The 27,082-nt window shown below is 40.4% G+C and overlaps 1 protein-coding gene across 2 annotated transcripts in view; it reads left to right on the top strand.

The window, feature by feature from the left end:
• The window catches only part of tmeff2a (transmembrane protein with EGF-like and two follistatin-like domains 2a), a 126,658-nt gene that overhangs the window by 78,097 nt on the left and 21,479 nt on the right, over positions 1-27,082 (top strand). For both annotated transcript variants that reach the window (XM_078263226.1, XM_078263225.1), the window contains exon 5: positions 23,751-23,847. In XM_078263226.1, coding sequence (XP_078119352.1) covers positions 23,751-23,847 — 97 coding nt within the window. The remainder of the gene's footprint in view (positions 1-23,750; positions 23,848-27,082) is intronic.

Raw genomic sequence — 27,082 nt, 5'->3', positions numbered from 1 at the left:
AATCACTCCCCTCTGCTGCTTTTTGCTTTTCCTTTGTCTCTCCATGGGGACATATCCAATCCTGACATTATTATTGAAAATTGCACATTAGTGTGTGTGTGTGTGTGTGTGTGTGTGTGTGTGTGTGTGTGTGTGTGTGTGTGTGTGTGGCAGGGTCTCTGAATGAGATGAGTTGAGGTGGTGGTGGTGGTGGTGGTTAGGTTCAGACAGTATCTAGTGTGAGAAGGGCAAATATAAGCTGCCGTGTGTCAGCTCTATCAGTGGAGGTGGGTGAAAAGTGGGACGGCAGGCTGATGAGAATAGCAGGGTCACCTCTGGGCCAGCCCTTGCTCTCACCAGCATCAGGGATTTTATTGTCATATTTTTTATTTTTTTGTCACGCTGAAAGTAATGGAACAGGGCTGAGACGGAGAATGGCTCGGGGACTGGAGCAAGATTGCACCAAATCTGGGGCCAGGGAAAGGGAGGGATGGACAGATATTGAAGAGAGGGATGGAATGGATTTTTTTTCTGTAATTGCAATATTTGAATGGGATTAAGAGGGAACAGGGGAATCAGGTGAGCACTTTAGGAAAGAATTTGATCTGTCTGTGTGTGTGTGTGTGTGTGTGTGTGTGTGTGTGTGTGTGTGTGTGTGTGTGTGTGTGTGTGTGTGTTCCAGTTTCAGTGTAAACTGACAGTCAGCAGTCGTGAAGCATCATATTTAACTGGAGAAAAGTAGATTGTAAAACTGCACATACTGTATAGCAGCAGTTCCTCATAATGTCAAAACATACAGTGGATAAATAAAACAAATGACAGATTGTATCTTTATTTTCCGGTGGAAACCTGGCAAACTATATATCAGCTCAGTGATATTCAGTTATATTGTGCCATAACCATCTGCTGTATACACACAGTCTTACATTGTAACTGTCATGGCTGTAAAGACTGGACTCAGGGAAACAGACAGGATGTCCCAGATAGATGAAGGCTCATAATCCTTCATACAGCAGCAGTGGAGACATCACACGGCCTTTTGGCCCTCCCCTGGGGATTTTAGGTCGGGTCATGCCTTCTTGTGTAAGCCTGATAAAAGCACTTGGAATGGAACATCAGCCTAGTTTTTTCAGTGTATTTCTGGATTTAAAAATACTAGTATTATAACCACTATTACTATTATTTGTAACATGCCCAATTTATTCATAACACCATAGGTTTTCAGTCATTATGGTGATATGCTTGTGAGATTTCTTCCCCCCTCTTTCCTTTTCTAGGTATTGGATTCTAAGTTTAATTGATGTTCCTCTGTTAGAGTTTCTCCTTCCCCAGATCATTTTCCACAAGTTCCAGTTTGTTCAAGTCCCAGAATTCTGTAATCACGCCCAGCTTTCATTGTCATTGTCACCAGCGAGCTAGCTCATTAGATGCTGTGTGCGGCTGGATAATGCTAGAAAAGCAATTTGAGTTATGGGCTCACAGAGAGATGTTGGCCTCAATTCCAGATATGAAGAAAGAAAGAAGGAAAGTAAGAGAGAGAGGAGACAGTGAGGTTTCTCGGTCATTCTACCGAGGAGAACATTTTTTCATTTGCTCGAAGATAATTGCAGCAGTTATTATTCTGCTGATGGCCAGTTGAGCAGTAACCCAGAACAGGTCATTTTATATGGGACTTTTATTCACAGCTAAGGTGTAATATCTGCTGGAAACCTTGTAGATATGTGTTTTATAGTTGTTTTTTTCTCATCTTCATTGTTTACAGAAGCCATTAATATAGTAAGAAGATGATTATATACCAAGTGTTCCAACAGTGGTCTCCATTACTGCATTATTCTAAAATTTAAATTAAAAAACATGGCATTATAGAAACACAGATATCCAACATACTGTCACTTTAAATATCAAAGGTTGATTTAATCTACAATGGGGTATTTGATAGGAAAATGTGCATTCCAGTTTTGCCTAAATATACGATCTATTCTTTTTGCTCTGCGCCTGTAATATTTCCCTCTGCCACAAGTACAAGTACAGTTTGGATTGCCATAAACCAAAGGCAGATATTTTCTGATTCTTCTCTTCAACAGTGCAAATGAGATTTCCACTCAGTCTCTGCAGGCCTTCGACAGCGTTGTGCTCCATATGTAAACATCTGAAGGCTGTTTATTTTTGGACTTCAACGCTCCTCCCTGGGGGGAGTGGGTGAATCCCTCGGGCCGCGTAAAGGGGGGAAACTCTGCGTGCTAATGGCTCTGTGTTTTGAGTGCAGAACTTATAGGTTGTGCTTTGGGAATGCCCAGCATGACTGGTGGTTTGTTTACATTAGAGAAGCAGTTCATCATATTGAGGTTTGGGATTTGGGATGGTGCATTGGCTGTAAAGGTACAATCAACATGTTTATTTACTTACATTACAGTGCGGTGCAGTGGGAAAGTTCTGCAAGATGAAGTGAAGTGAAGACTAATAAAGACCATATGCATTTGTTCAGCAGAGGCTACACAGTGTACACACTTAGTCAATCCGCCTCATCTCCTTCAACTTCAGTTAGTTTAAAAAAAAAAAAATCTCTTAAGTATGTTTATTCACCTGTAATGTAGTGCATACAGAGTGGTGGCGATAAGTACTATAATGGTGATAATAGGGAGCCTCATTCTGTCCTCAAAGGACATCTGTTTAGGGTTCTCTCTGGTATGATGTAAATGTAGATGCAAAATAACATATTATTCCTTCACTGTAATGTTTGAATATGCCTGTGCAGAATGATGTGTATGTGCAGACTTATAATAATAATAATAATAATAATAATAATAATAATAATAATAATAATAATACATTTTATTTCTAACGTACTTTACATTTAAAACAAATCTCAAAGTGCTACAGGGTAAAAGCACATTGGACACTGAAAGGCTGTTCTCACGTTCATCTGCTGAAGATGGAAAGTTTCTTTGTGCTCACATTAAAACCCACATACTGTTACTGATGTTTAGAATTTTTCAAGGTAAGTTATTAATTACGTTTGTCTAGGGCTGCAGCTATCGATTATTTTAATAATCGAGTATTTTACCGATTATTCCATCGATTAATCGAGTAATCGGATAAGAAATACTTAGTAAACAGCAATAGTAAATATTTATTATTGCTGTGTACTAAAAAAAAAAAAGGAAACCTTTCTTTTGTATATATACAAAAGAGAGGTTTTTTTTGAAAAAGCAACAATTTTTATTGCCAAATTCCACGTACATTTTTGGTGTTAATATTTTTCACCCCCTTCCCCTTCTTGCCTCTGGCTCTTTGCACTGGATATGCAAAAAAGCTGTTCACTAACCAGAGGGTAAATGTGACTGTACAAAGCTTACAGCAGGGCTATTCAACTACACTGTTCTGGGGGACACATTTTAATAAGACTAATACTGAGTGAGGAGAAAGAATAAAGAATGCAGACATCACCGGCATGATGATGTCATTCACGTGCATATTAAGTAGCCATGCTGGGGGGAGGAGCCGGTTTGTCTCCGGCAGCAGCTAAGTTTCCAAAGATTAGTAGCAAACTAATAAACAGTCAGACTACAAACCGACAGCTCTCGTTTTAGCTTGTTGGTAAAACATGGCTATTTGCAGAGTAGCATGCTGTAGGCTAGTTGTGTAAAACGGCGCGGTGGACGAGAGCAGCAGACGTTAGTTAGCTACCTGGTGTCGGGTTCGCTCCGTGGAATGGATGAGTAGACTGGATGTTTTCTACAGAGATGATGTAGCAGCATGTTTGCAGCTTAAAATGATCCCAAACTTTCTGTCGTTTTCTCTCGCCTGTCTCTTCTCTTAGACCCTCGCTATTTTCGTCTTCGTTCATTTGTAACCTGGGCCGTCAGTCTCGTGCATAGACCGTATATAAACGGTCTTGTGTCCACAGACGCGTCAACCTGTTGTGTGCGCTAGTAATTACCTACTGTTGTACGGTTGTACGGCTCACTGCGGAAGCACAGTGATCCGTACAACCTTAATTACGTTGATTTAACGAAGCTTCGAGGCAAAGAATTTTGCTACTAGGATTTTTTGTAATCGAATTATTCGAGTTATTCGAGGAATCGTTTCAGCCCTACATTTGTCTTTCCCCCGCTGGCCTTGACATGTTGGTCTGCTCTACAGTTCCGTCAGAAAGTTGCCTTTGTAACACATCCAAGTACGGTAGATAATTAATAAATTTGTCAATCATGCTTCACATCTGCTGTATAGAGAAGGTTAGTCTATATTTGAATAAATTCTGGTTATGTTTGAATGCATATTCATGAAGCGTGAAATGTAATCTCTGTCTTTCTTCAATTTCAGCTTCTTCACTCGTAATCATTATATTTCTACATTTTGTAAAAGGTTATTACATTTGAATCGCATAAATAAATACGGTAAAATACATTAGTTAACAAGCCTTTCATGTTTTCACCAGCAAGGACGTGTTAGATAGCTGTTAATGACGTTTAATGTAGGTGTTGATTGTAAGGCCACCAAGACAATTAACACATTTTCTAAAGATCTTTTCATCTTTTGAAGATATGCTTCCACCAATGTCTTGAACCGTGATTGATTTATGTTGCAGCTAAACGCATCAGCGTGGCTCATAGGAGATAAAAATGGTCATAAAAAAGCACGCAAGAATTCACTTTTGTGTCCGAGCTTCTTTTCTCTGTTGGAATATTGCCCTGCCACAATTAACCTTCTGATGCTTTTCACTACCATAGAAAAGTCAGTCGAACCACGAACACACTTTGGACAGAATTCTTTGGTAGGACGCTGTTTTCATGTTTTTGCAAACAATGCATTTGCAGTGCAATCGATAAACTTCTATAACACCTTTTGAAGCAAATCAACAAAGTGCTTCATAGACGAGTCATGTCTTAATAAATATTTTAAATAAGTTACTTCATCTTTATTGGACTGTTTCTGTCATTCTCAACAATAACTGCATTACATGTGGAAACCTGTGAGAAGGTAGAGTAAAAATAAAAGTTAAAAGTGTTTATAAAGTCTGCTGCTGCCACATTCTTTTTTACTTATGATAAAGATGAGCTCTTTTCATGGCTGTTGAAGGCCTTTCCTGTAGGTCAGGGGGTCTAAATGTAGCACTTAAGGCAGTTTTTGATTATTGGATTAATTATATGTATTCACATGATTCCTGCTATTTTTGGACGGTATCTTCATGGTTGAATGCAGTTATTGTAAGTCGCTTCAGATGAAAGTGTCAGCTAAATGAATGTAATGTACTGTGATTAACTCTCTATGGACTGCTCCTCAGTATATCAGATTGCGTCTAAATCTGACCTTAATTTCATTACTGATTTAGTATTTAAATGTTTCTATTATGAATGGATCTAATGACTACATGTATGTGAAAGGTGTCGTCGTAGTGATTAATCCACAGAAAATGATGACTCAACTCTGCAGTTCTTCTCTGCTGTACAGAACTTTTACAGTCTATTAGGTTACTGTTTTGGTTTTCTGCTTGCAATTTTACGGTTTTTTTCAGTCTCATTGCTCTCAATTCCAGACACAGCAGGCAGCTGTTTTCATCTCTGATAAAGACACTGTAATATACCTATTTGGCACCAAACAGCAAACAGACAAAGATAACAACTAGCTGGTGAATAAAGTGGAGCATTTCGCAGCTAAAGAGACAGATATTTATCTTGAGAGCAACAAGTCCTTTAAATTGAATGACAAAATGCATTGCTTGTAACTGCCCTCCAGAACGATGCATAACATTTTCTGATCTGACACCCATAACTGTTAAAATCATTGTTGTATTATGTGGAAAAACACTATGTTAAGGTTTGGTTAGGTTCAGGCACACAAACGACTTGGTCAAGTTAAGGAAAAGATCATTTTTGGGTTAAAATAACTACTTTGTTAAGTTTTGGATTAATGAAAGTACATTTCCAGGATTAAGCCTGATATCTGGCGCGTGGCCCCTTCCGCTCTCTGTGTGTTGTCCTTCTCAAAATCACTTCACTATGGAAAACAGCAGCAAACTTTGAGCTAGCAAGCCACAAATTTGAATGGTACAACAAGGAAGGCCTGCTTGGTTCTTTCAGGGAATGATTGTAAAGATTTACAACGAATATGTTTACAACATTTACTCTAACTGGGACGCTTTGAGACCGATTGGTGGGATTGCTGTGTACAGTTGATTGAAGTACACACTGCGATACACTGGTGAGAGCAGATTATGTTTAACCATGTATCCAGCTAATTTAAATAGCTCACGTTACTCTATTGTGTGAACAGTTAACTTCATTTAATATGTATATGTATTTGGCGTGTTTTGTTGCCAGTTCCTTCCTGAGACTATTTTGCAGAGTCACCGTCCGGACTGCGATTGGTTTAAAGAAATGCAAACAGCCCAGAGCGGTTTTTTTTTCTTCTCCTATCCCAGAATGTAACTGTGCTGTAGCCAGACCTTACTCCTCAGCACTGTGGAGATAGAGCTGGCAATGCGAGACTAGGGAGCTAAAAACGTAGGTAAGGTTAGAGAACAATCATGGTCATGCTTTTGGTTTAAACTGTTTTCATAGTAAAATGTGGACTACATATCATGTTGCACGTCGCCGTGATGTACAAACTGCTTACATTTCCTTTATTATATGATTGTTATAGTGCAGATATCTGTGCTGTCAAATATCTGGACCACTGACCACCAGCTCTTGCCTCTGCTCATCCTCCACCAACCGCTCATACTCTCCACACCTTGGTATGGCTTTACTCATCCTTCCTTTTCCCCAGCTGCTTTCCTCTCACCAATCCCCAATCCTCTATCCCCTGTAGCTCTCTCTTTAGCCCTGGCCAATCCTCTCTGGTGGTCTTGTGCACACAGGATTAGCCATTAGCTCGTAGTTTTCTCTTCCTCTCCCTCCCTTGAGACCAAACCCTGCCACCACTCCCCCCGCCATCCGGCTGTCCAAGGCTCCTCTCCAACACTCAGTGGTGTGAGATTGGCCCCTGCAGGCTAGTGGCGAGATTAGACGTGGCATGGTGGGGCTCAGTGTGCTGCCAGCCGACGCCGGTGGAGTTGGTACAGAGCAATTGCAGGCTGGAGGCTGACATTTCCTGAGATTTTCTGTCACCGATGCATAATGGAGCAAGCAGGTGATGGGGACAGAAGGGGCATTGCTGTGCCAAGACCGCTAAAGTGTGTGTTTGCCCAAGGACAGAAGGGTTACTAGATGAGGATGTCAGGGGAGTATCTGCTCAGAGAAGGTGTGCATGCAGGTTCATAGAGCTGGGCGATATGGAGAAAATTAAATATCACAACATTTTTGACCAGATACATTGATATCGATGTTGGCAATATTGTAGGGTTGACTATTGGTGCTTTCACAAAATATTTCCACAATGAGAGTTTTGATAAATAATGGATGGATATAATGACTAAGTGGGTAAAGGCAAATAACAGAACAGCTAGAACAGTCTAGTAAGTTCAGCAAATGACCTCACTTTACTGTAATGTAGCCTTTAAAACCAGGAAAAGACATCACTTGTTCAAGTCACGATATTACGATATCCAAAATTTAAGACAATATCAAGTCTCATATAACGATATCGATATAATATCGATATATTGCCCAGCCCTACAGGTGCATACATTGTTCTATGACTATACATTCCATCATATCATTTTTTTTATATGACTTGATGTCAATATGCATCACAATATACATCAAGTCTATATTTTTGTTGAGCTTATTGATTCCCTTAAAGTTTATCTTAACACAAAACTTAAATGCCATTTGTAAGTTGAAAGAATTATTGGTAACTGTAATTATTCCTTCTGTCCTTATGACGTGAGTACACTACACTATGAGATGGGAACAAAAGCCACAGTCCTGGTTCTGTGCAAAAGTTTCAGTGTTACATTCAGTGTTGCTCACCAAATCACAATAAGCCTCATGCAAGAACATTTTCATGTTCTTATCCTAAAACTTTCATTTAGTTCCGTGACGTTTGTTCGTAAAAGGTCTTTGTGTCAGATTCACCAAACTCTCCCAACTGGACAAGCGTAAATTGTCGTAAATTGCTTATTTTAGCCTGATGAATACTGCTCATGAGGAGATGTTCCTGAGATTTGATCATTAGCATAACCTTAATCCCTAAAATGGCCATTTAAGGCTACCTGTTACGCTCTGTTTGTGGGCAAATTTCATTCACAAAAAAGTAGAATTTCACACGGCGCATCCTCAAGTCCTGCTGTGGGAAATTAGTAGTTTCAGTAGTCGTACTAAAGGACCTGAAACAATTAGAAAATATGAGCTACACCTGTCAAAGAGGTGTCATCAGAGCAGTGCCGCACTGCTAACAGAAATTAAGCGTGAATGGTCTGACATGAAGTAATGCTAAAAATGTCTTGTCACCAGCTAGTCACAAGCTCTGTATATTTGCCGTCTGTTGCTGAGCAGGCAGTGTACAGTGGGTTATTAGAGCTTTTCCCACTGAAAACAGCTGCTTTAAGAGCAATGACTGTGAACCAAAACAGTCAAGTGTGTGTTCCAGACAACTGGATAATGAGATGAAAACTCACCATAAAGCTTAGTAAAGCTGAAGGGAGCTGCAGATTCAGGTGATAATTCTCTGTAGGTTCATTAACACTATCAACACCTTTCACATTGTCGACGGCAGAATAGATTTTCAACAGAGTTGAAATCTTGAAAACTTACGTTTTTGTGTCGGACCACACCACGGCCGTCTTGTTGCCTCGTTTTGTCACAATGATTCTTTACGTTTATGATTGTTATAGCTGTTGAGCTGTTGCTTTCTTTGCCAGAGATTTCCTCTGAAGGAGCACTCATCCTCAATCAATGTCTATTTGACTTTTGATACCAAAATAATAGCACGTGGTTTGTTCAGCAAATCATTCCTTTAGGAGGTATGCTATCCCTTCCTAAATCACTGTTTAGCATCGTTTCTTGAATTGGCTGTGTGCTGTCAAGCACTGTTCCCTAAAAGTATATTTAAGTTTCTCATTTTCACATCTCGGAAATTTTCAAGTAAAATGTAGCTCTAAAGTAACACAACCGATATCTTCCTCTGCACTCTGAAAGCCCTGGTCAAATGCATATGTTGATTAAAGTGCTCCTAAATGGCTCTGAGACATATAGCTAAATAATAATAAGATAATGAAAGTCAGTGTGAACACAAAAGCTTCTTAATCGTTGTGTCCTACAGGAGAGCTACTTCATTTCTGGCTAGTTGTTCCTGATATCTGCTTCAGTATGAAATCAATGTTTTAACAAATCAACCTGTCTGCTTGAAAGATGAGCCTCAACATAAGATTCAAGCATGGACCGATGCCAGTTCAAAGCCATAGCAAACTTTTTGTCTTAACTGCATTTATATGCCAACAAGTAAATGCAGGTCTTGTGAGGGTGGAATACTCAGTTTTAATTTGTTTATGAGCAGATGTTGGAAACGTTTTTTTTTTACTGTCATCAAGGGTCAGTAAAGGCGTTGAAATTTCCAACGTTTTGGGTTTTCAAATTTTTGCCTTTGTGCTTGTATTATTTTAGAAGAAGGCGATTTGAGCAGCTCACAAGACAGCGAGTGAAGGAGAGGGCAGTCCTGAAGAGAGGGACATGATGATGTGATGTCACACACATGACGAGCCATGTATGGTCAAAATGATATATAGGTCTGTTAATTGTGTGCAAGGTTGAAATTGCAGGCTAGTAAATGCACTGTTGTTTTTATTCACTTCCTATATCTGGGTCGGATGGAATTTTCACCTTAAGTAAACCAAAGTCTAGAGCACTTGGAAGCGAACTGAGACCCCTGTTTTCAAGCGGACCAGAGTTCGGTTGTTTGGTCCACACCAGAGTTTGAATGAATTTTCACACCACCCCAAAGGAACTTGACTATCCGATGAAAAGCTCTAGGGTTTGGTTAAAACGGACCAAACTACTCAGGTGTGAAAGCACCCTTAGTCTCTGCTAACCCCATGCCAACTTTACCAGTAAAGCTCAGTCAAAATCCCTGCGGTATCATGCACCCAAACATTTATTCGCTCTCTATCTTGTATGGTTTCACTCTCCGTCGTTTTGTTGTCTCTTCTTTATGCCTGAGGGATATACACAGACAGGTTTAAAGGGCCACTTTGTTTCTTTTTAGGATTAATCAGGTCATGCTTTTGGGAAAGTAATAATAAAACGTGGCTCTAGAAAATCGTCTGACAGCGGTCATCGTTGCTAGAAGATTATACAGTCCAAATGATGTTCTGATGATGAGCTACTCAACAACAGCAACAGCAGTTGGAAAGCACCCAAAACATTGTCTGCTCTGAGAACTAGATACTACAAGCAGCCACGCTAGCCTTGTTTAGCAGTAATAACAACATGAAATGACACAGTATATAATTACATTGCTGGTCAAATGTAGCATTTTAGCTTACAGTTATTAGTCAGCTGCTGTCCTGTTCGTTTGCCATGTGGGCTCGCCATCTGCAAGGAGAGGAATCTGGGTGTGGTGTGCTGCCAGCTGAATGCTAGGGAGGGAAAAAGACGGCAAAATATGGATGGGTTTGCCTGTTGGGGCATGGTGTCTCTTTTAGTTTACCTTGACCCATAAATCTACAGCATCAGCACCTATAAATATAAATCAGCTAATCTATAAATCAGCACCAGCTTGTCAAAAATAATCACCATGACCAGCCACAAAGATAGCAACAACACTAGTTATAATGACAAAAACGACAAAAAAGAAAAATAAATGTCAAGATTAGCTTGTGCTCCACTTGGCCTTCATTCCACAATGTGTTTGGGCATGAAGGCCTTCTTTCATTGGTCTTTTTCATAAGCTGAAACATGATACTGGGCTCCTGTGTTATATATTCTAATGTTACAAACTGTGACATCTCACTGCCGGTCGGACTGACTGATTCGGTTTGGGTGTGGTGTCATTTTCTTTAGTCTGTGGCCCAACAGGTAAATTAGGTGTGCAACCTAATGTTAGTGAAAATGTTGACATATGAGCGCATCAAGCATGCAGTTTAGATGAAGGAGATGAGAGTATATCCAGTTGTTTCTCGCCCGTTTGCTCAGTGCATTTCAATTGTATGTACGGGACACAGAGTAACTCAGAGTTATTGTGAACAAACATTGTGATTAGATCTATTACAAGTCGGTGTAGCATCAAAATGATTTGAAAGCTGATATTGTAAGGTAAAATAGTTACGCAATGTTGCTTTAAGTTACATTCGAGAGCTGGTTTTTGACAAGTGGACAAACATTCTGGTGAAAAAAGCACATAGACAATTCTAAGTGTTCCTTGAATAAGTTGACAGTAACATATTTGCTCAGACAGTTTTGGGTGTATCATTTTCAACATATAACGTGTCTCAGTACCTATCCACTAAAGCTCAACACTGGTTATGGTGTGCTACTCATGGCCCATACAAGCCACATTGGACAGCGTATTTTTTTGCAGAACCACCATTCAACAAGAGTGCATCACAATTTTCCATAAGGGTGAATACTAGGGGTGGGGGAAAATATCGATACAGCATAGTATCGCAATATTTTCCGTGGCAATACTGTATCGATACACAGACGCCAAGTATCAATCTTTTATTATATATGTGTTGGTCAGTTTGCTTGACAATCCCATTTTGCAGCAACAAAATTGAAGTGAGATGAACAAACAGAAATGTATCTTTTTAGATAAAACAGATGTTGACAAAGTTTTCTTTTGGGGACATAACGTGAAATTGGGAAAAATTTGAAGTTGGAAAAAAGGTCATGAATTGCAGTATATTCCAGAATATTGCAATATGTTTAAAAATCGCAATAGTATCGTATCGTGACATAAGTATCGTGATGATATGGTATCGTGAGGCCTCTGGTGATTCCCACACCTAGTGAATACTGTAGATAACGACAGAGCCAGTGAAAGAGAGGATGTTTGTTACTCCCTGCCAGCTCATTCCTGTATATTCTCCACATTGTGCTGGGGCTTGGAGAGTAAATATGCCAAGGTTAGAGAGGCCTAGCTGCTAGTGCGAACTGAGAGGGAATTTAATTGAATTTCCAACGAGCATGCTGATGTGAGATATGGATAGGAAATTCAAAATCCTTGTGAGCTGTGAAGCAAAATAATGGAGTAATGGAAGGAAGGAGAGATGGACAAAAAGAAAAAAAACATTGGCCAAATAATGGTGATCTGTTGCATTTTGATGCCTTGGTGGTGCCATCTTCCACTTTCAAATAAAACTAAATAGACTTGAAATTAAGTAGAAACAAAGGCATGAATTATTTAGTGTGGTTTATTAAACACAAAAATTCTACAAATCAGTTTTCCAGTTTAATAGACAGTGAGTGCTGTGGGCTAAGGCTGTGTCAAAATGCATTAGTACTTAAACGTAACTTAAAATAGATGGGTGTCCTCTTTAGGGAAGAATAACATGCATTGCTTTCTCCCTGTGTTATTTGAAGTCCAATGTGACTTGCTTTAGGCTAATTCAGCCTATTTCCGGATTAAAACAGGAATCTTGTCTGGGACACAACACAGAAAGGGACTGTTAAAAAAAAATGGCTGTAGCAAATACAGAGAAAGAAAGGCACAAAAGCTGATTCCACACCCTGTTGTTGCCAAAGCAGTGCACTGTGGAATGCTTTTTGCATAATACTAAGCTGTTCAAATTATAGATGTAAAATACTTAGTTCATAAATTGTAGTTTTGATGTTATAAATCAACATAAACACAGTTTTTAGTGGGGGGGGGGGGGGTTCTACACTGTATAAAGACACAAAACAAGATACCTCTCTCATAAGAACTGATAGCCCAAAACAGGAAGAAATCATGGCTGACTTGTGTGACATCTGATGGACTACTACTGGAACTAAATTAACAAATATAATAGCGGTCAAAATAAATGATATCTACTATTGTTTCCTTTTTTTTTTTAGTACACAGCAATAATAAATATTTACATTGCTGTTTACTAAGTATTTCTTATCCGATTACTCAATTAATCAATGGAATAATCGGTAGACTACTCGATTACTAAAATAATCGATAGCTGCAGCCCTAAACGTGATATCACAATAACAATATTGAGTCGATATATCATGCACCCCTAGTTTTTATGGCTTATTTGTGTTCAGACTAAACAGAAAACAATGATTTATAGAAGAAGAAAACAATTATTCCTCAATGTGAGCTGTCACAAAGTGTACAGTAACATGTTGGCATTGGTACCATAACTTAAAGGAATGCATCATTTATGCATCATGCTCAGGAACAGTAAGTTTCTCTAAATGTCAATGCTCCTCAAAATATGGTTCACTTGAATATCTATCCAATGGTCAAGAACTAAACACAGGTCATGCTCTGTCTCTGTCATTAGTTAGTTTAGAATGAAGAAAATAGGAGGTGTAGACAGGCTACTTCTCCCAGTTTATGGAGAAACCTGAATTCACTTTTCCAGAGCTCTTACTGACTGCAGGTAGTTGACAGGATTGAACAACAGTCACTGGGCCATCCAAGTGAGCGGAGAACAGAATGCAGGGTCTAATCCTCTTAAAGCTGGGAAAGATGAATGTTTAAAGCCATAATTCCTCCTTTTAATCCATTCATAAAGGCTCTGACCCAGTTGGGGACCTTGTTCGTGGATTCGGTAACAGCTCCACCGTCACCACCAATGGTAGTTGTACCTGGCTGCAGCTGCGCCTAGCTACTGTGGCTTATTCAGGGGACAGGATTTTAGACAAACATTCAAGGACACAGCTGAACTTTGCTTGGTAGCCATGTATACTTTTTTTTTTTTATATATTATTGTTTGGGCATTTTTAGGCCTTTATTGACAGGACAACTGAAGACATGAAAGGGGAGAGAGAGGGGGAATGACATGCAGCAAAGGGCCGCAGGTCGGAGTCGAACCCGGGCTCGCTGCATCGAGGAGTAAACCTCTATGTATGGGCGCCCGCTCTACCAACTGAGCTATCCGGGCGCCTGGGAGCTGCGTATTCTGATTTGCATTCACCAGATCCATCGCACAGAGAAATGCAATACATTTCTGTCCGCTATTGTCCTTTCAAAATGAAGGGTTGCCAGTGTTTCTTGTTATTGCAGCCCTTTTTATTTGTGCTTTGACTGCTCACCATCTGAACTGACATCTTTTCTTTTCTTTTTTTTTCTTTTTTTTTTTAAATGTTATCATTATTTTAATTAAGTGGCTGCAGTTTTAAAAGGCCAAACTTGTCCAAAGTTAGATCTACTGTAAAAGGTAGAGAAAGCTATACTGCGAAGTTTGTCATTCTGCCACTCAGTCAAATAACTTTTTAGGGTTGGGTGACGAAATCTGCCGTTCTTTAATGTCGCCAACTGTTGTTTTATGCTCTTCTTTTTTTTTTTTAACAGTTTAGGCACTGGCCCCCTTTTAAAAGTGACGTTTTAGCACCGGTATCGTAAAAAACCCAAACGATGCCCAACCCTATTTGATTTAGCCTGTTCTCTGCTGAATTTACTCTAAAGGTCCCACTGAGTTTGTTTTAGAAGCCCAGTGTCTCATTGTGAACACTAAAAAGTTGAGAGAATAAAAAAATGTTTGAGTGGCAACTAAAACAACCACAACAAGGAACGGCTAATTAATGATTCCCAAAATGTCATGTGTAAGGGCTAATTGCTACCTAACCAGTTACAGTAACATGTTGACAGGAGATTATTTGCTGAAATATTTTGGTATGTCACATCAAAAGTACAGTAGAATTTCCTGGCACATTTGCTACTTGCAAGTTATATGCAAGCACTCAAAACATCAGCTAACACCTTATTCATTTATTTACTGTGTTGACTGACTTAAATGTTTTGAGTGGTAGCCTTCACCTGGGTCATCAAAATAATGATACATCTCAAATTATGAATAGTAAGAAAGTGTACAAATCCATCTTCTTGCCAAAGGGTGTGATCCATGGAGCCTGTGAGATGTGGTAGGCAATTGATTTGACAACAAGCAGGTCAAGGGGTAGTAGTAAGTAAGTAAACAATAATCTGAATCAGAAAAACTTTACTGTCCATAGCAAGGTGATGGGAATGTGACTTTGACGGGGCTCTGCCATTGCATTACAAACTACCTGCGAAAGGAAGATTACCAACAATATGTTGTGACAGTAAAGCTGCAGGGTCACACGTGAATCATCTCTACCCCATTCACTAGCATGTTTTTTTTTACAAATGATCGCTGTCATTTCTGATTGGGTCTTGCTAAAACATGAGAGCAAGCCAGTGATAAATCCACCCTGGTGAGGAATTAATCAGAGTAATGGTGCGTTCAGGCCAAACTTGGCCAATGGTGAAATGCAATCTCGGCAGCTCAACAGCATGCCTTCTTTTCTGCTGCTTGTATTATTTCACTGTGCAGTACTAAACAAGGATATTTACAATCAATATTTTCTGAATGAGAGGTCAATCCCACCTACATGAATTGGCTGGACATTGGAAAGCCTTGCTATTTTTCAAAGTTCAATTAGATTGAACTATGCACAAGGGCGAATTAGGTGGGATCAATTCTTGACTGGAAGCAAAGAGGTCTGGCCTGCTCCCTCATTTAAATGAACGGAAAGCAAATTTTGGTCTGACCGCGCCTTCAGTCATGTATACAAACTCCAACTGTCGAAATGTGATGCCTTTTTGTCAGTTGAATGTGAATAAATAGTGCTTTGTGTCCTTTCCAGCCTTTTTAAAATATGGCTTGGTGGGTTTTATGTTGGTCACAGAAGTACTACTACATGGACTGTGTTTTGTGTTTCCTTGCCAATGCCCACCAAGCATTTTGATAGCATCATTATTTATATCACAGTCATTATTGCCCCGTGCCTGATTCATTTTGTCGTCCACGTCACTGGAACAACCGCCCTTGGCTCACTTTTTGGAGAAGCTCGTCTTCTCCTCATCGACCTTATGGCTGACAAATTACTTTTTGGAAAACGATATGGTCCCCTGCAAGAAAGAAAAAAAGAACAGAAATTTAATCCTGTCTTCTGTCGGCAGTCTCATCTGTCATCTTTTCAATATTGATGTCCATTATGTTTATGGATTATTTGACTGTCTTCTGTTCTCTGGCCCAGCTCGCCCTGTCAGATTGGCCACTTGGGGCAGCGGCCTGCTGATAATGCCATTTTGATTGATGGGTTTCATAGTTTAATTGTCAGCAGTCTTCTTTTAATGGAGCTCCCCACGCAACTGAAAGACCACATCTTAGATGAGTCGGAGTTCAAACTGCGTGTGCAGCTGGCAATGTGATGCAGATACAATATGATGGTACCATAGATTCAGTATCATCATCCCGGGCCATTATCAGCTATGTGGCTTATGTTTATTGCTTCCTGTATCACCTTACATGGATCACATGTCCGTTTGCGGGAAGAAAACGATAAGATGTATCACAGCTGCCAATAGGCATCATTTTGTTTCACTGGCATTGGACAATTAATCTGTAGCCTGTATACCACACTTTCGGGACATTCAATGCAATTGGGTATATGTAATTAGGAGAAATGTATTAGGTGCACATAGCTAAAAACGTTTGCAGTCTAATACAACAGCTCTGCACCCTAATTAAGGTTCTGTTTAGTTTTTGTTGTTTCAGAGAGTTTTGATTCAACTTGGAGGCTGTTTGTACTGCTGTTTAATTATATTGTGTTATACTGAGATGTGATTCTAATATTTTGTCTACCTCATTTATATCAATTAGGGTAAGCTATAGAAAACTGTCTACAGGGTGTTTCACTGTTCTATTGTACTGCATAGGAAGTTTGAATGAGTAAATCTACATTGATGAATCCTGTGTCATTACATAATTTATCAGTTGGATTGTCCCTAACCGATTCTCGATGTCCAATATCCATATCTGTTTACAACAGATTTCATGGATGTTGAATGCCAGATTGCGATATTACAACACATTGACCGCACAGAACCATCTGAGAAGCCGTCATCGGAAACTGTTTGGAAATACCTGGCAGGTGACAACCATCTGTCTAACACGTCCGCCATTGTTGTTTGAACGAACAGTCGCGGTCGTCACACACCTAAAACCACACCCGTAGCTGCCAGTAGCTCCTCACCGGACGCTGATTGGTTCGGTCCGCTGCTGTTCGGACGCAAGCGCATTACTTGAAGACTGACTAGATGGATCCACGGGAATCCAGCTGCCATACAAAGTAATAGTAAGTAAATATGAACCAAACAAATCAGGGAAATGCTCCAGGGAGTTTAAATAAATGGCTGTAAAAATGTTTAGTCTGAACGCAGCCTAAACCTTTTGAAGGTTCAGTTCACGTTAGAGAGCAATAGAGAGCCATGTGGGGTTTACACTGAATCTGTTTCAGCGACCACACACAGCCATATGTTGGACCTAACAGCGCGTGTCTTCCTCCCAGCCCTCTCTTCCTCTCCTCCTCTCCCCAGTGTGTTCGCAACCAAGGTCTGAGTGGTCTTGCTCTGTTTTCCATAGATGTGCAGGCTTCATTCATCATCTGTATGATAGCCGCACACTAGAGAGCGTGTGTGCGTGTGTGTGTGTGTGTGTGTGTGTGTGTGTGTGTGTGTGTGTGTGCGTGTGTGCACGTGTGTGTGCGTGCTCTTCTTGTCTCCTTCCCTAAAATTCCCTTTTTGTTTCACTGATGTAATCACATGGAGAAAGGCACCAACACACCATGCCATTGTACATATAGTACAGTATGTGTTCATGTAGAAAAAATATGCGTGCTATATACGGTAATATCCAGCGCAAGATGGGATAGCGTGAGGAAGAAAGGAAGGCAGACCAAGAACAGGAAAGAATACAAAAGCAACACACAGGAACATTCACCCCTCATGTCACTATGTAGCAGAGGCACCTTTGGCAGCGGTTACAGCCTTGAGTCTATCTATGTCAATAGGTCGATCAGCTTGGGGACAAATTGGACACTGCAGTTCGTCCCCCATTCTTCTTTGCAAAAGGACGCAGGTGCTGTCAGGTTGCATTAGGACTGTGAAATAGCTTGAGCCGTTGAGACCATTTATTTATTTATTTTTTAATTTAAATCAGCGACAGTTGAATCACCCTAGCAACAGTGTCTCAGTGTCATCTTAGCCATGAAACCTTGTAACTCTTTACTCTTGATGGTCTTTCTTACCAATGCCCTTCTTGCACTACTTCAGGCCCATTTACTGCCATGTCATGCCATTTCTATTTTTTATTTAGCTCATTGTACTCTGAAGAACTTTCAGTGCTTTTGTAATTTTCTTCATTTCAAAGCAAGGCTTTATATCAAAAGAACGACTGTTGGGTTGCTCTATTACGGCATCATCCCTCTGAATGCAGTGTGGATGTGACAAATGCTTGCTCTCTGGTTGGTACTTTTCATAAACTTGTCTCAAAGTGTGTTTGGACTGAATCTAATCTGTGATTGCAGATAAAGTCAATGCAAACATCATGGGTGGACATAAACACACGTACATTTGTAGTGGGCGTCGTGAATCAAATTTAATGGAGATGAAAATGTTTAAGTGCCAAGGCTTTATGGCTCAAATTCATGAATGTTTGGAGTCAAAAAGAAATGCAGTAGTGTGGATGAAAGTAATACAAAAAAATGTTGAGTTCCTGGAAATTTGTAAATCAGTAAGCGAGCTAAGCACTCCAGCTAACATGTGTACAGTCTGTACTCTGGCTTTTGTTTTCGTTTGGGGTGAATAAACAAATGGTAAAAACACAAAATGATCAAATTTGCATGAATAATCCAAGTAAAAAATCAGCTTCACATTCAATCTCAGCACTCCATCTGATTTGTTTGGAATGTTTCTTTAGTCATAATGTAGTCATAAAGTCCCATTGTAATTTTTGTGCCAGAAAATGACTGACTGATCAGCTGTTAGACCTTCCAAACTTATTATGCATCTTCTTAATATTTATAGTAAATTATAAAGATAGTAAAAAATACTTGTGCGATGAATTATTTTGTGTTTTATATTTGTCCTAGTCTCGCTTTGCCAGACCCTCCACCACAGCACCACGGAAGAGGGTCTGGCTAGTCCACACAGTATACTGGGATGGGAGAAAAACGGGCATTTATTTAAACCAATCACAATAGTCATGGGCGGCGCTAAGCGCCGGATAGAGCCACGGTTGCCGCTGCGTTCATATCAAGTTTAGCTAAACTGCACAGTTTTCTTTTTCTTTTGTTTAATTAACTATGGATTGTTTATTCTATAAGTCAATGTGCAAATATCGTCACTTTTTTTTTCTTCTAGTTTGCCGTGCACAGTGCCTGTCCCTGCTTCTATTTTACAACTTACAGTAACAGAAAACAAACTTTTCCCATCTTCTGTGGGAAAGGGTAGATGAATTTAGTTTTAGTTTAGTTTTAATGTGAATTTGTATGCATATGGTATTTACAGCAAGGCCAAGCTCCAGACACCAGTAAGGGGATTAAAGATCCTCCTTTGTGATTTCTTATCCTGCTTATCTCCCCTTTAACTCATCATTTCACTCTAATTTCTTCTTCTCTTCTTAGTAACTTCATCTCAATTTCCCTTGCCTTTGCCTCGTAGTCCTCTTTCCCCTCCCTGTTGCGCTAAAGTCACGCAAAAGCTTTATGTACATAGAGAAAGTATTGTGTTTATTAAAGTGAACTCCTCGACACTAAAGGAACAAAGCAAAGAAAGGATTTGGGGGAGAGGAAGGTGAGGCTACAGTAGTCACGGAGGAGGCTCGTCGACCGGTCCGGCCCAAGCGTGGATCGATACTAGGTGATGTAGGAGCTGGTGGGGGGGGATCGCGGGGGCAGTAGATGGGCTAATCATTTCAGTCATTACCCAGCTGTGTCTCCTGATTCAAGGGATTAGCAGACGCAGAAACAGGGGAGATGTTGTGTTAGTGCTACAGGAGACTCTATCAGGGATTTGAGAAGTGGAAAACACTGCCTATCCCCAGCCGCCTTTGGTAATTGTGCCTGCAGTACCGTGTATGGGGATCTGGGGAAGAGTGTGTGTGAGAGTGCATACAAGATGTGTGCACTCTGTAAGGAAGCAAAGGACAGAAAGAAGGACAGGAGACAATGTTGGCATTTGCGTCGTGCATGTACGTGCACAAGGGTAAGAAATCTGAGCAGGCATTACAAAAATGTGCACAGTCCACTGTCCCCCCCCCTCCCCTCTCTCTCTCTCTCTCTCTCTCTCTCTCGTAGGAGAGGAGAGTTGTTGGAGAGCTTACATGCTTGCCTGCCCAAAAGCCTTTATGTGGAGCTGATCATTTGACAGAGTACAGAGCAGCTAGAGAGACTGGCTAGCTCTGGTGCACGCGAGAGCCCTGTGAAGATTTCACACAACACTACATGCAGTACACAACGGGTGGAAATGAGGGAAATTACATTTCAACAGTGGTCAAAGAGTCACAACTGGCTAATTCAATCAGCTACAGTCCCAGCGTCTACAGTACCTTAAACTCTGATGTTAGACAAAAGACATGCCGATATAATTGCACAGTCATGCACAGTTGAACACTTGAGAACAGGGCTTTAGTCAAGTCCACCTTTGTCGAGTCCAAGACAAGTCCAAGACCAGGACTAGTCAAGGCCGAGTCAAGACCAAGTCCAAATGAGAGACAGTCAAGATCGTAGAAAGGGTCAAATTAGGCCACATTATTTACTTAAAATATAAATGTTCCCATTCTTGAACGTATTACTCGTGCTGAAGAATTCATAGAACAAAGTGCTCGCTGACATTGTGTCTGTGGCCAAAATGAAAATGATTGATAGCTGATGATTGAGGTATGTGATGCAGCCAGGTGTATACCAGGAGACCTATCTCGATGTCTGTTCTAGATGGATTTAGAATTAAACTAATACCTGTTTTCTGAACGAGCACACTTCGTCAATGGTTTTGTTTTGAAGGAGGAAGTTACTTTAGAACAAAAGCACATAGTGCTGGACTCGGTCGAGACCAACTAGAATATGTTGCGAGTCCAATGGCAGAGTCCGAGACAAGTCCGAGTCCAAATACCAACGAGGCCAAGACGAGTCCGAGTCAACAGAAAAGCGTCTGCCAAGTACTAAAGCCCTGCTTGAGAACAACACAGACAACACACCTTGAATGTATATGAATTAAGAAACGTGGGTTTGGAGGTATCGCTTGCATTAGTGAGTTTAAAAGGGGAACTTTAAAGATTTTACACATCAAGATCAGTTAAGTCAGGAAGAGTAGTACTGTGAGTTGTATAATTCTATAACTTCTATAATTCTAACTTCTGTGGCTCAGGAGGAAATAACCCTGGGGATTGAGGCAACAAATATATACCGGGCCTGCCCTACAAACCGCCGGGCATTTAACGGGGCACAGAGCGTCTGATGAAAATATGCTATAGAGTTTTGGGAGCGTGAACCATACTAGGGGCAAAAAATGCTCTAAACTGATAATAAACTCACTATTGAGTAGCTAGTAACAGCACATATTTTACTACATGATAAATGTTTTTTAATGTGTCAGTACTTTTTGATAGCATTTTTCAACAGTTTTATTTTATCGACTTTTTTTTTGTTACATGACAAACAACAATTGTCACATTCAGACTTGTTATTTGTATGCATATGGATTTGGAATTTGTTAAATCAGCCACTTGAAGCAATTTAATATTGCACTTCAGGAACGTTGTGGAAGTCGCAAGACACCGATTATAAAAACAGTGATCTAAATTTTTGTTGCAGAGAACGAGATCTCCTGATCTTTTTGTCCTTAGTATGGGTCAAGCTCCAAAACACTAGATCCGATTTTAATTTGACCCTCCCTGTCATCGAAAAGCCCAGTGTTTACCTGAAGATTTCTGTCAGGAGCTGTAGAACAATAGTTCAAACTTGTTTGTCTGGTGGCAGGGTTAGCTCAGTTGGTAGCGCAGGCGCACATATATATGTTATATATATAAATATTTACTCCTCGACGCAGCGGCCGCGGGTTCGACTCCGACCTGCAGCCCTTTGCTGCATGTCATTCCCCATCTCTCTCCCCTTTCATGTCTTCAGCTGTCCTCTGAAAAATAAAGGCCTAAAAATGCCCCAAAAAAAAAACTTGTTTGTCTGGAGGGTGATGGATCTCAGTAGTAAACTGACATTTTACAGATAAAGTTTTGTTAAACTCCGATGAGGTTCATGGGGTACCCCGGTAGCTCAGCTGGTAGAGTGTGCAAAGGCTGAGTCTTTGCTGTAGCTTTGCATGCATTTACAGCTCCTGGTAACTATAAGCCAAAATGTTTCTTTCACAACTTCACTGCCATTATTTTGAGATGCCTTCACTTTATTTATAGCGGCTTAATTATCATATCATCAAATAGAGAAATGAATTCAGGAATATTTTGGAAACAAATAAGGCTCCAGTGGAACTTTCAATAGATTAAATCCTAGAATTATATATGACAGTATTTGCAATTAAGCTGCATTGGTGGGCTACGTGCTAACACAACTTCACACCTTGTAGTCCATGCATGTCTTGTGACCTGAAGGTAAAGCGAACCAAAGCGCTGAATACAGAATGTACATCTTGCCACATGACTGCAAATGTCCAGCACTCAGAGGACACGCTGCCTCGCCGCCATGGCTGTCTTCCAACACCTGCAGCTTCAGACACAGCTTCAAAGGGAACAAGGAAACATTGAAAGCAAAGGCAGGACGTTTGAGAGGAGCTTAACATCCTCAGCAAAGGAACTTTTCAATCTTGTAGGCTGCACAGTGTGTTTGGACACAGGCAAAAGAGGCGAGTGAAGTTATTGGGATAATCTGACGCACCAGCCACAAAATCCAAGCTAAGAATTATGGAGGAGGAAAGTCACATGCTAACTAGCTTCAACTCACTTTGACCTTAGAATAAGAGAGTCAAACCCAACTTAAGCTCGACAGCAGAAAGTCAGGTTAAACCTCTCTACCAGAGATATTTTCAATTCATCCAGCCCAGGGATCACAAGAAATAACAAAAGTTTCAGAAGGGAAAATGAAAGCGGCGACACATGGGAGCAATGCATGGTGGCAGCAGCGCGGGTGTCTATGCATGCGCTTGTCTTGGGGAGATTAAAGATATGACATGTGGAAATGATGCCAAGTTCCACCTCTTTGTCGTCTTTTGCAAAGTTGTCCTCACGGGCCCTTGTAAGTTTAAAAATAGATCTTTTCTAATGGAGAAGAGGGCCGAGGGGAAAAGGAAGAAGAGCAAAAGCTTGCAGATACTGGATGAGTCCTCTGTGGTGGGAGAATGCAATTTGAGATTGGCCAGATTGCTTTTTTTTCCTCTCCTTTCTTCTCCCCCTCGGCCGCTCATGAGGCATGAGATGCACCGGCGGAGTCCCTAAGCCACCATAAGCCTGACGCCAGTACCCACCCCGCCACCAAGGAGTCGTCGCACTCACCGCGCGAGAAAATCAGCACGATGAAATAAAAGAGGGACTCCAAACAGATCAGTGGGGGATATTGGGAGTGATAGATGAGAGTCAGGAGGGAGCAGAAGAACGTGGAGAATCGGGGAAAGGATGAAGGGGATGGCTTCGGTGGGATTATGGCTGGATGGCAGAATATAAATGCACTTGAGCCGTCCAAGGCTGATTTCTCACGGTCACATTGCCTTGTGAGAGGGGCATTGTTATGGGCCGTTGTTACAGGTTTATACTCCCATTGAATGAACCAGTTGAGTGTTAGACAAATATAGTCACAGCCACGTTGTTACAAATCTGTCTCGGATAAAACAGGTGTTAAACCTTTTCCCCCATCTCTTTCTGGCACTTTTAGGAGGAGAGGGCTCCGCCGAGGCAGGGCAGAAGGAAACGTCCACCTGTGATATTTGCCAGTTTGGTGCTGAATGCGATGTGGACGCAGAGGATGTGTGGTAAGTTTGCGCACACAAATGCACAAAATGCTTTTTTGTTGTCAAAGCCATGCAACACCAGTTGACCTACACAGCTACACTTGAGTGATCTTGACAACTTTTAACATTTTCTATCAAAAGAATGCCCCTGACATTTGTTAGTTGCAGCATTTTACTGAGTTTGAACACTAAAGAATTTACATTAGAACTCTTCTTTATGCTGCTCACATCTGCCTATGAACACCCACTGAGGTTTAGTGCATGGTTGACCACTTCATTTAACCTCAATTACTTGAGCAGGGCACAGAGAGAAAGGAAATTTTCGCTTATTCTGGAAATCCAATTACTATCCTTACAGGACTTGCCAATGTCAGGCCAAAAATGACTTTGACTCGCACAAGGAAAACTAGTTCAGTGAAGAAACGTTTGTCATGAATTTAACCATTTATTGCAGATGAGACGGCAGCAATAGAAACATCCTCATACATAATACTAGGGTTGGGTACCAAACCGCAGTGCCAATAGGGCACCTGTGCCGAAATAAATGGTAGTAACGAGACCGAATAAGAACAAAAGTTTCGGTGCCTCATTTCGGTGCCTGACTTTACACTACACTCGACAGCAGGTAACGTTAGCCTACCTTTAGCTAGCAGCTGGATTAAACACTGAAAAAACAACACAGTGCGTTTACTTGAAACAGGTAGCCTCGTGGTGCATTCAAAGTTATTGTAAAATACCCTTTTCCCACCCAGGGGTTGTTTTTGTCGTTCAACAGCAATTTACTGGTGAAATAAGTTATTGGTATAAGTTATAGTTATTACATTATTATTGAATCTTTAATTTTGACCATATGGCCTTAGCAATTAACAAGCCGTTCTTTAATGTCGCCGACTGCTGTTTAGTACCCTTCTTTTTTTTTACTCTATTAAAAAGTATCGGTTCAGGCATTGTTTAGGCACCGGCACCGTTTTAAAAGTATCTCTTTAGCACCGGTATCGGAAAAAACCCAAACAATACCCAACCCTACATAATACACATGCGGGTGCAGAGCCCAATTAGATGAAGGCTCAACTGGTGAACTGTTTCCAGCACCAGACAGTAGCATCAGTGTATTTGCTTTCTACAGCTTAAATGAAACAACATTGCTGAGTTGGTGTGGAACAAGGATCAGCTGGTATCAGCAAAAGGAAGGCAGTGCTTATAAGAAATCGCAGACGTACCGCTAGAAATTAGAAGTGCCCTGAGAGTATTACGCTATCAAACTGCCTGATGTAATGGAAAGATAATGTACCCTGGTGTGCAATAACCGTAATGCCAACGAATGGTTTCATGATGCATTCTGAGCCTTGTTGCAAATACCAAACAGCTGGAGTCCACTCCTACTGATGCCACTCACTTTCACAAATGCTCCTTAATATTCTACTAGCACACAGAAATGGATTTATTGGCAATTTCTTAATCCCCAAAGGTAGAATTCATAAGGTCACAACAGCACAATGTACTGTCGATGATGTGTGCACACAAAACTGAAAACATAAAAGAAAATGCAGCCTCAAGCATGTGCAGCATACCTGCAACAAAGGCAGTTACACAATATATACCGTGGGATGTTTGCCCCCACAATAAGAAGGCAATATATAAGACAAGAGAGGCTGCCTAAGTCAATAATGTATCTTGTTAAAAAAAGTAGTTGACACAAACAGACATATGAATATTTCATTGTTCCTTCTTGTAAAACGGAAACTACAAGTGCTCTTTAATCTTTCAAAAGCCCCAAGGTAGTATGACAATAATGTTTCTGGCGCATACTCAGACAGGTGATTGCAACCCAACAGCAGGTAATTTCCATCAAACAGCAGCCAACCACTGGCGTAGCGTTGGATCATTTTGATTAAAATCATTCCAGTCAGGCGGCAGCGGCTTTTAATCAAACAAGCCGTCAGTTAATCAAACAATGAGTGGAGAGAGATGACTGTAATCAAAAGGCAGGTGACGGTAAAGTGATGTGTTTATTATAATGCATTTTTCTTATTTTCATACAAACAATACAAAGTGATAAATAAATACTGTTAGCCACTGTATAAAGTGTTTTAGTGTATGTGGGACTCAAAATAGCCTGATAATCAGACTGAAGTGCCATTCTGTTTTCACTTTATTATTCAGTCTGACTTTTATTCATGTTAGTCGTGTTCTGTGTGGGAGCCTTTTTTAATTTTTCCCCTAACCCATCAGTAGTAACTGATGAATCCGTCCTGACAATGTTTTTTTCCAGCAGCGGTAGACGTTGCCAAACGTATGGCAATGTAAATAATAATAATAATAATAATAATAATAATACATTTTATTTGGTGGACGCCTTTCTAGATACACAAGGACATCTTACATGTTCAAGAGGGCAGAAAAGGAGAAAATACAGTAAAATACTTTTAGCTTCATAGAAATACATCATACTACAAAATAGACAGCATCTGAAAAGTGCTAAGAAATGTCAGAAAAGCAGTAAAAAAAAAAAAAAAAGTTTCTATGGCGATGCAGTACTATGAAGAGTTAAAGAGTAAAAGCTTTCTTAAAAAGATAGGTCTTTAACATTTTTTTAAATGAATTGACTGTGTCTGCCTGTCGAATGTGGGAGGGGAGGGCATTCCAGATTCTTGGTGCAGAACAGCTGAAGGCCCTGGCCCCCATGGTGGAGAGGCGGAATGTGGGGGTGACAAGGAGGCCAGTTGAGGAAGAGCGGAGGGAGCGAGAAGGGACATAACCTGGTAGGAGGTCAGAAATGTAACTGGGTGCGAGATTATAGAGTGCTTTGTAGGTGATGAGGAGGGTCTTAACCCTCGTATTATGTTGAAAAAAATTTACATTGATGATGTTACGGGTCAAAATGACCCGTACGGTGTAAATACACTCAAAACAGTCAAAGAATCAGGTAAAACCAATAAGAAGTTTATTTTACATTATATGAACATTTAGAAAGGAGAAATGCAAATCATTTTTAATTCCAATACTATATTTATCAATTATTTAGTGAACGTTTTTTCCTCATCAAAACATTTTTTTTCATGGAACTTGTCCCATTTTCTCAAAATATTCTCTTCACATTTCCATTACTCTCCACACGATGTGCAGAATGTAACTGTGTGCTTTCTGCAGCTGTAACTCTTGCATTTCACACAAGGTGCTTGTTTTACACTTGCATATTCCATGCATAGCTAGATTTGGCATCATAAGATTTCCATATTTTGATGCCATACTTGGC

The sequence above is a fragment of the Sander vitreus genome, chromosome 11 (genome assembly GCF_031162955.1).
Source record: "Sander vitreus isolate 19-12246 chromosome 11, sanVit1, whole genome shotgun sequence".
In the NCBI taxonomy this organism is placed as follows: domain Eukaryota; kingdom Metazoa; phylum Chordata; class Actinopteri; order Perciformes; family Percidae; genus Sander; species Sander vitreus.
This window is presented reverse-complemented; position numbering and strand designations above follow the sequence as displayed.